General features: G+C 44.0%; 2 protein-coding genes across 2 annotated transcripts; both read right to left on the reverse strand.

Moving 5' to 3' along the window:
* Positions 1 to 3,048: 3,048 nt before the first annotated feature.
* LOC100286204 (cortical cell-delineating protein) lies at positions 3,049 to 3,814 on the reverse strand. The gene has a single exon (NM_001159092.1). It carries the CDS (start codon positions 3,719 to 3,721, stop codon positions 3,326 to 3,328), a length of 396 nt encoding a protein of 131 aa, NP_001152564.1. The 5' UTR covers positions 3,722 to 3,814; the 3' UTR covers positions 3,049 to 3,325.
* A 2,341-nt stretch (positions 3,815 to 6,155) lies between these two features.
* On the reverse strand, positions 6,156 to 6,995 carry LOC103641995 (14 kDa proline-rich protein DC2.15). The gene has a single exon (XM_008665304.3). It carries the CDS (start codon positions 6,880 to 6,882, stop codon positions 6,496 to 6,498), a length of 387 nt encoding a protein of 128 aa, XP_008663526.1. The 5' UTR covers positions 6,883 to 6,995; the 3' UTR covers positions 6,156 to 6,495.
* Between the last annotated feature and the right edge of the window lie 3,389 nt (positions 6,996 to 10,384).

Genomic DNA, 10,384 nt, shown 5'->3' on the forward strand with positions numbered 1-10,384 from the left:
AAAAAAAGAAACAAAAAACAGATAACATCAAGACTCGAACCTTGACTACCAAGTTCAAAAGTTAGTACTTACACAACTATGCCAACTAACTTTATATGATCTTAGGGTGTGTCGTGGCCCATATGGACCACCCACTGAGTCTGCCCCTGTGTGTAACAATATTGTTTATATATTTTAGTTATTCGTATTTCGTAGTAGGAGTAGGACTAATTAATTTTAATGTGCAGATTTGAAGAGCTATTTTAGCCGTGCTAGTACTCGTGGAAGTAGAGTTTGTCATGACACATTAGATTGCACATGTAGTTCTATCATAGGTACTTCTTAATGATGTTTTTATACTAAAATTTTGTTTTAGTGCAAGATATGTCTTTACCATTGCCATACTTTATTTTTGGGTCGTGCTCCGCCACTGATAACAGTATAACACATACTTTTTCTGCTGACAACATCTATACCTGAAGATGCAGTCTGCGCCATATATGGCGGACTCCTGTAGCTACGGCAGTGTACAGATAAACAAAGCGTACAACGCTGCAAGAACCCGGAGTGCTAGGGTTCAGTTTTTCACGCCCCTATCTCGATTCATTAGCGACGGCGGTTGCCCGATAGCGCGCGCGGCGGTGGACCCCGGCCAGTGGCTGCGGTTGCCGTGGCTCCCCGACCTCGACATGCGGTGGCGGCGGTTCCCAGGCCGGCGGTGGCGGCCCCCGATCCAGAGGGCGAGCGACGGCAGCGCCCTTGTGCGGCGGTTTCCAGGCCGGTGGCCGCAACTCCATTACCTCGATGCGCGGTGGCGGAGGTTACTCGATCCACAGCGGGGCCCTTGTGCAGGCAAGCGGCGGCGTCCCCGAAGCCCCGAGGAGGCGGCACTTCCAAGGCCGGCGAGCAAGCGACGCCCGTCGACATGCGAGTAGCGACGGCGACGCATGAAGCCGATGTTCGAGCGAGCGACGTCACGGAAGGCGCGAGATGCGCGCAGCGATGATCACGCGTGACATCCTCCGATCCGGCGCAGTTTCTTTTCGATTATTGTGTTTTATGCCTACCACATGTACTATTTACGCTAAAACTGTACGATTTTATGCTTGAACACGGAGTTCGTATATCAGTTTACTGCATGCACATTGGAAAAGCAATTCCTTAATTTATGTTGTTCGTAATTTACGCGCATGCAATGGAAACTCTCACGATTTTGCCGTAATTTTTGGATCTGTATAAAAATAGAAACTGCATGCATGCGGCTGCCATGTTTTTCGGATCTGTCATAAAAATAGGATCGTAATAACAACCTACTAGAGCTATCAATCTCTCATTGACTCGGTATTTACGCTTATAATTGAGGGATTTTATGCTTAAAACTTAAGGTTTTTACGCTCCACCCGGATATGCGTCCACCAGTGAACAACATGCCAGATTTTTTACGCAGTGTAAGGAATTGCATAAATACCTACACCGTGTAGTATAATTTGTTTCAATATACATCATAAACTAGTTCTAATGCGTTTAACTGCATGACTATTGGAGGAATCCTATATTTATGAAGGAAATAAAACATTAAATGCGATTTTTTGTTTCTATGCATGCAATTCATTTCCTTTCATTGCATATTTTTTCCATCATAAATTCGTGTGCATGCAGCTGGTAACAGATTTTTACGCAGTGTACCCAATTGCATAATTATCTACACAGTGTAGCATATTTAGTATCACTATATATCATAAAATAATAATTACGAGTCTAGCTGCATGGCTATTGCAGTGATCCTAAATTTATGGAGAAAATAAAGCATTTAAAATAGAAACAGTCACACATATATTTCCTAAATTTACGCGCATGCAAGAGAACGTGTTTGACTCATGCATGCATTTTGCCATAATTTTTGGATCTGTATAACCGCATGCATGCGACTGCCATGTTTTTCGGATCTGCCATAAAAATAGGATCGTAATAACAACCTACTAGAGCTGTCAACCTCTCACATTGGCTCGGTATATACGCTTATAATTGAGGGATTTTATGCTCAAAACTTAAGGTTATTACGCTCCAACCCGGAGATGCGTCCACTAGTGAACAACATGCCAGATTTTTTACGCAGTGTAACGAATTGCATAAATACCTACACCATGTAGTATAATTTGTATCAGTATATATCATAAACTAGATTTAATGTGTTTAGCTGCATGGCTATTGGAGGGATCTTATATTTATGAAGGAAATAAAACATTAAATACGATTTTTTGTTTCTATGCGTGTAATTCATTTTCTTTCATTGCACATTATTTTTCATCATAAATTCGTGTGCATGCAGCTGGTAACAGATTTTTACGCAGTATATCGAATTGCATAATTATTTACACAGTGTAGCATATTTAGTCTCAATATATATCATAAAATGGTCCTTACGCGTCTAGCTGCATGGCTGTTACAGCGATCCTAAATTTATGGAGGAAATAAAGGATTTAAAAATAGAAACCGCCGCACATATTTTTCTTAAATTTATACGCATGGCATGCATTGGATCGTGTTTGACTCATGCATGCATTCCTTTTTTTGCGCTAACAAACGTGGGACAGGTGACGCACCCGACAGCCTGGTTGGGCGCGCTGGGTTGAACCAGTTTACAGAGGTGTTCGGCCTGAGCTTCATTTAACTATTGGAAGCTTAGGGCTCTCGTTATACCTACCCTATATATATATATTCCCTCCGTTTTTTAGTTGTCGCTAGATAGTTTAATTTTGCACTATCCAGCGACAACTAAAATGAAACGTGGGAGTATAGGAGTATTCTGAGATTTATATATATGGATAGCAAAAAAAGGAGCAGGGCTTAAGCTAAACAAAAACTGTATACTCTTTGCCTGCCAGACTGTTGTTTGTCGGTTGGAGATTGCACACGGATGAATATTATCATGGATATTAGTGATTTTATGCCTCAAATGGCTATGGGTTATTGTCTTAAGTATCTATGTTTTAATTTGTGTAGTATTCGCAAATGTGTACAAAATATGCATCATATCAAAATCTGTTATAATAAAAACATACATGCATATTTCCAATAAATATAATAAGCTTTATTTCATCGAGCAGATTGCTGGGTACAAATAAAAGAATAACAGTACAAATAGTTCTGGGACACTGTCGATGTAAAGGACGAAGCACTTACATAAAACAAACACCCAAAAGTATCGAAAGTTGCTCATCAACATGCAAAGGACGTAGTCATGCATGCAGAGCTAGCACTCGCTTAATAAGTAGCAAACGACAAGAAGTCTGCAGGCGAATGGCAACCAAAAGAACACATATATATCCGCATGCTCGCGGCTAGCTTAGAGGCATTTGAATCCGGTGGGCACGGTCTTGCCGCAGTGGTTGAGGATGAGGCTGAGGTCGACGGGCAGGTTGAGCTTGATTCCGAGGACCTCGCCCTTGATGGCGGTGCAGAGGCACACGGCGGCCTCGAGGTCGACGAGTCCCTTCAGCAGCGGGCAGCATGGCTCCGTGGGCGGCACGCCCACCTTGGCCTTGATCAGTCCCAGCACGTTGGCGCACACGCCCAGCTTGAGCGCGTCGCGGGGGCACTTGCCGAACGAGGCCGGCGTCGGGGTCGGCGTCGACGGGGTGGACGGGGTCGGCGTGGGGCAGTTGCCACCGCAGGCGCTGGCCATGGCGAACACCACCAGGTTCACGGCGAGGAACAGCGCGACCGAGGCCTTGCCTGCCATTGCTGCAGAGTACAGAAAGCACTTGCTTGATCACTAGCGCGAAGCAGAGGTGTGCCTGCCCTTAGTATTAACTGATCACTAAGCGCTTGTGATGGTTCGTGGTGGCGCTTGATTGTTGCATTTATAGGAGAACCATCGGCGCAGTGCCGATTATTGTAATAGCAGTGTTGTTGTGTGAGTTTACATTCCCGTGAGCATGAGTGCATGTGAGGGCGATTATTAATTAGATGGCTGATCAATGCAGAACAGCGCAAGTGGCCAAGATTGCTCCACTGGTGGATGCATGTTGATGTTTGTTCTCGCTTGATGGTTGATCATTTTTATTCAGTTTAGGACGAACTTGTCATATGGGTTGGCTGCTTGTATCTAGTAACGTGATCGAGTGCTAAACATCAGCAGAGGTATCATGGTGATGCATGGACGGTGGACGCCCAAGTTGTTGAACAGTTGAAGTATTTTTTTTTCTGCACTTCACGGGATCCAAGCGCAGAGCTATGCATAATTGCATATAGCGGTGGGTACGGGTGCACCCTTGCATGGTAAAACTGAATGCGCTCAGAAGGCAATTGCAATCACTAAAATTTGCTTTAGCTCTGTTCCTGATCGGGTCAAGGTTTATTATGTTCAGTTGGAACATTCAAAGTTAGAGGCTTGAATTTGCTTAAAAAGCATTCCCACAAACAACGGTGGGTGCCCTTTTTGTATGACGTACTGTTGGCTAGATGGTTCCGCTTGTTTATGAAAAAAGAGTGTACTAATAAATTTACCCGAACTCTTCACTACCGCAGATAACTCTTTTGCCGAGTGCTTCATGCACTTCACAAAGTCCAGAAAACACTTGGCAAGCTCCAAGCTTAAGAAACATAAATGACGTGCATAAGTTCAAAAATAGTTTAATACAAGACTAAGATGTCCAAAAGAACGGTAAATTATATTAAAATAATACTTCTTATAATAGATCAATGCTATCGAATAGCCCACTTCACTCTTTAAGCATACATAAATTTTCAATTATATCATAAAATTTCTACGTCCTACTGCGTTTCAACCATATTTCAGCATGACAATTATAGTAATACAAAACAAGAATTGAATTGCTTGAATGTAAATGTTCAAAGTAAAGAAGGATTATTAATATGATGATGTTTTATCGAGATATCAGAGAGTCAACACTCCTCATTGATCCTTGTTAGAGCACCCATGTAAGTGTGTCGCTCCCCCTTCATCCGTGCAAGCAGGATCAAATGCTCTCTAGAAGGAACGTGGGCATCTAAGAGAGGGATGAATCCGAACAACTATTCACGCTAATTTAGGCTTTTAATTGAATCTCTTAAGCAAAACCTATACAAATATATAACCAAGAAAGCTAGTGCAACTAAGGTTTTGTTTAAGTGTTGCTATCTCTATAATGGAGTTATGTAACCTAGGTTTTCAGTCCTACTAACTAGCATATAACTAAGTTAGGAAAGGTAAAGCACACAACCAAAGTTAGCAATATAAATGCGGAAGCTTAAATGAGATAGAGATATAAGTCATGTGGACACGCTGATATTTTTACTAAGGTATCAAGAAATACGTAAGCTTCTTCCTAATCCTCGTTAGAGCCCCTACGCAAAGGGTAGCCCACACGAGGGCCAAGCTCCTAGCCATGTAACTCCGCAGATAGTCACGAGCCTTCACCACTCATAAGTGGCGCTCCGCATTTGGCCTCTCTCGGATGCTCTTGGTTGTCTTCACTATCGAACTTCTGACTGAAACATCATGACCTCGTTCGCTCTAGTATACGGTGGAGGCCGCAGCACAAACATGGTTAGTGTGATCTCACAAGATACAACCCTTACTGGTACAACTCTACGAACACGCGCAAGTGTCAATGCATATAATGGTGCGCACAAGCATCAAGGGTTTGAGGGTGTCTAGCTCAACTAGGCATAACCTAGAGCAAGTGTCATAGTGACGGTCTAACTGACTTAAGTACTTTGCAAAACACCTACACGAATCACCGAGTAACCTTAAAGCACTTAGATGTCTAAGAACTAATAGATCGGAGTCTCAATTCTCTTGCTATGTTTTTCAGCACAAAACTTGAGAAATGACCCATTGTGGTGCTATTTATAGCCCTCAAGCCCAAAAGAGCTATTGAAAGGCGTGGTAGAGTTTTTTGGACAGGAACCGATATGTATGGCGTGCCACTAGACACGTCTAGTGCCTTCTACATGGACTAGCTAACGGTTGGAAGCTAGCCGTTGCCGATCGATTAATTATGGATAATTGCCTCAAATGTATCATGCATGAATACTAGTAATTCGACGTCTCAAATGTATATGGATCGTTGCCTCAATTAATTATGTTTTATGTAGTGCATTTGCAAACGTGTATGAAAATGAAATATGACTCATAACAAAATCTGATATTAGAACAATATGCACACATATTTCGAACAATATATAAGCTTTATTCATCAAGCAGATTGCCGGATACAAATAAAAGAACAAAAATCTTAATAGTTCAGGGTCACGTCCATTCAAAGGACGAGACACTTACATAAAAGAAACACCCAAAAGCGAAAGCTGCTCATCAAAACGGCCGGCTCTACATACGTAGCTACTAGCTACTACGCGTGTTCGTGCGGATGCTATGCATGCAGAGGTAGCAGAGCTAGCTAGTAAGCACGTACGTACGTAGCACATGATAAGAAGGCTGCATTATTGAGACAGTAAGACGAAGAATGGCAAGCAGAAGAGCACGTCGGCATGCTCCCCGCGGCTTATAGCTTAGAGGCACTTGAATCCGGTGGGCACTCTCTTGCCGCAGTGGTTGAGGATAAGGCTGAGGTCGACCGGTAGGTTGAGCTTGATTCCGAGGACCTCTCCCTTGATGGCGGTGCAGAGGCACACGGCGGCCTCGAGGTCGACGAGTCCCTTCAGCAGCGGGCAGCATGGCTCCGTGGGCGGCACGCCCACCTTGGCCTTGATCAGCCCCAGAACATTAGCGCACACGCCCAGCTTGAGCGCGTCGCGGGGGCACTTGCCGAACGAGGCCGGCGTTGGGGTCGGGGTGGACGGGGTCGGCGTGGGGCAGTTGCCACCGCACGCGCTGGCCATGGCGAACATCACTAGGCTAACGGCCAGGAACAGCGTCATCGATGCGTTGCCTGCCATTATTGCTGCACAGCAGTGTCCTCCTTGACCACAAGGCACAAAGCAGACTGAGCTTCGTGAGGAGCTCTGCTTGCGATGCCTCGATCGCTAATAAGTGCTTGTGATGGTTGCAGACGGCGTTCGGTTGCAGTATTTATAGGTGGCCGGAACAGAGCGCGATGGCGCTGTAATCAACTAGTAGTTAGCATATGCATGTGAGGTTGAGATGGGGATTGTGGGGATGCCGATCTGGATGGGTTTGAACTAGCGAACAAGATTGCTAGCTGCAGCGGACGCATGTTCCCGTTTGCGGTTTATGGCGGACTGGATGTCTTTTCTTGTACCTTGTAACATGCCATAAGCCAAAATAATCTTGGTACATGAGAAGGTCGATGGTGACGATCGATAATGTCGTTGACAACCGGGAGCGGAGTACACAGCGTTCCGTGGAACGAAAGCCAGCGGAATCAAATGGCGCAGCTCTTGGTGGAATGGTGGGTGTCTTTTTCGATGATAATTGGACGTTCTGCCCCAATTGATGATTAACAATCCAGTACTGATGTATTTGCTTGTATCCAATATAGTTTGTTGGAGTGCACATAAATAAGCAGCTCTTTTCTTGTTAAATACTGACACTTAAAATTCTATTTGCAACCAATTATTTCTTATCACAATATTTAAAATTGGCACATCATATGTTACTATAGAAGACATAATTGTCATAATGCATAGTATCATGTGTTGTTTCATAGTCTCCACAAACAATTAAATACTCGATGTGTATGAGAGTATAAATTATAGGCCATTTGGATGGTTCAGGTTTCAATGTCTATGATCTTGTGCTGAGTGCTTGAGTGGTATCTCCAATAGCAATGACAATTTTAACCCACAAACCCGAAACCCGACGGATAACCGACCCGCTGGGTGCGGATATGAGTGAAGATTTTGACCCGCGGGTGCAACTCGCACCTGACCCGATGTTTCGCGGGTATGGGTGCATGTTTCTATTTCAACTCGCGAGTGACCCAAACCCGACCCGAAATTTGGTTCATTATTTATTTTGCAAAAATTATTAAGATACAATAGTAATTATTTTAAATAATTAACTTGGCTAATGATTCATAAAATATTTTGTTGCTGTTCAACGTGAAAATATTTAAATGGTGCAGCTGTTGATCTTTATCTTTACTAATATAAGGTCGTCTGCAGCAGTTATACACTATAGAATATACTATCCACATAGTGATTAGTTTGAATATAGGTATAGAAATGTGTAAGTTGATGAAGATAGCCTAAATAACGAGCTTTTTCGTGTGTCCATTGTAATTTTGTAAAAAACCCTCAATTTTTCTTGAATCAACTATAGATGGCCAATAAGTATGAGGCCCACGAGCCCGGCACGAAGCCCGTTGTTCGGGCCCGATCCGGTTCTATGCGGGCCCGGGCCAGCCCGACACGAATAAGCGGGCCGGGCTCGGATAGGAAACTAGACACAGTGGGCTAGCCTGGCACGGCCTTACCCCTAAGCCCGTTAAGCCTGCTTTTTTACACTAAAACGTGCTTTTCGGCTCGCTTAGCCCGCTTTTCGGCTCGCTTTTTCGTGCTAAACGGGCCAGCCCGACCCGTTTAGGCCCGCTGTGGGCCGGGCTCGAACAGGAAATCAAGCCCGCGTGCTTAGACGGCCCGGCCCGGTTTTCTAACCGTGCCTGGCGGGCCGGACTTCACCGGGCCTGTTGGGGACTTGTTCTCAAATGCTATGAATCAAGAACAAGGCAACATAAAATGTTAAATATTAATGTCATTCGTCCGCTGAAGCATTATCTCCCCAAGGATTTAATGAACTTCGGACGAAGACCATGAGTAAAATATCACGAAGGCCATACCTTCGTGAACAGACTTATGAAACAATATGAGGTAAAGTACAAAACATGAAGTATTAAAGAGAGATATGTCATAAGTAGATAACATTATTCACATATTTTATTATATAAATTTAAATACCAAAACATAACGCTTAGGCATATTTATACCTTTGCCTTGACAGAAAACAATAATTCCAGAGCAATGCGTTTGCGATTACAGGATTGCGTGAACAATAAAGGAATAATGTTCACTATTTATAGGCACAGGACACAGCCTGTAAGGAATTACAATTATGCCCCTTATAAAAATTTACAACAATGACTCAGACCCTTATGGACTAAAAGGTCATTCTATCTTTAAGTCGGTTCGATCCTTCATCTTCGGATACGCTATAACACCGAAGCTTCATGAGTAGTAGCTTCGGCATCACGTACAAGCAGCTTTAGCCGAAGCTGTTTCTTCCTGCAGGACCTTCGGCGACAAAGCATGGTCCCAACAGTAGCCCCTTCGTGGTGCTAGATCGTTTTTCGTAACGAGCTTGATCCGTGAAAAAAGTCTCTTAGGCTTCGGGAAGCCGAAGGTCCGAAAAACACCTTCCCTGAGCTCGTTGTCGAGAAACGATACAGTTTCCGAGCGCGGAGCGGTCCCACCATGTAGGTTCACTTTCTTGGTTTTTGCGGTCCACCGTGCAGTGGGTGCGAGCGACTGTTTGTCCGGTGTAAAAATCCTGACGATTCACCTCCTTACCTGCAGCACTATATAAACAGACAGGTATGTGTGAAGTTACCACAACATTCATTGCTATTGCACTGTTTCGCTGCCAAAAATTTAACCATAGCCGAAGCTTGACTTTTGCATTCAAACGAAGCTCCAGTTTGGATTGTGCTTCGTCACGAGAAGAGCTTCGGAAAAAAGGTTATTAACTTCCAAAGAATTTTTCAAGAAAATTTAAAATCAAATGGCTAGAATACGCTCCACTGCTAGGGTTGAGCGTGATGGAGATGAGACCGAAGCCGTTGAAACTGTTCCGATTTCTGAAGCAATGAGGCGCTCTGGGCTGGTTTCATCAGAGGACACAGCTGCTGCCGAAGCAACACAAGCTGATGTTGAAGAAGTTGGTTCCGAAGATGAGTACAGCTGCGGGATGCCAAGTAAACCTAGTCATTTGGACTTTGGGAAGTCCACCATCTCTGAAGCTGATCTTCCAAAAATGGTGAAGCTGGGCTACTTTAGTGAAGCAAAAAAGGAGCTGGTTCGTTTTGGCGGGGAGGAAACTATTCTGAAGCCGGAAAAGAATGAGGTTGTAGTGTTCAAAAGCTTCTTTAAAGCTGGCCTAAGGTTCCCCCTGAATGGGATGATTGCTATTGTACTGAAGAAGTTTGGGATTTATCTTCATCAACTGACCCCCAATGCTATTGTTAGATTAAGTGTTTACATTTGGGCCCTTCGTAGCCAGGGAGTGGAACCGTTCGGTGAGGGTTTCTGCCGAGTTCATGAATTACATTACCAGACTAAAGCCAGAGGAGATGGTCTACATGAGAATTTTGGCTGCTACAACTTTGCTTATCGCAAAACTACGAAGTTTCCAGTGATAAGCTACCGAAGCAAATGGCCGGCCGGATGGAAGTGTGAATGGTTTTATGTTAAAGTTGATAAGGAT

This window comes from Zea mays, chromosome 10, assembly GCF_902167145.1.
Source record: "Zea mays cultivar B73 chromosome 10, Zm-B73-REFERENCE-NAM-5.0, whole genome shotgun sequence".
Taxonomy (NCBI): domain Eukaryota; kingdom Viridiplantae; phylum Streptophyta; class Magnoliopsida; order Poales; family Poaceae; genus Zea; species Zea mays.

Excerpts from the sequence above, each read along its gene's own strand:
- LOC100286204 (NM_001159092.1), bottom strand. The coding sequence starts at position 3,721 with ATGGCAGGCAAGGCCTCGGTCGCGCTGTTCCTCGCCGTGAACCTGGTG.
- LOC103641995 (XM_008665304.3), bottom strand. The coding sequence starts at position 6,882 with ATGGCAGGCAACGCATCGATGACGCTGTTCCTGGCCGTTAGCCTAGTG.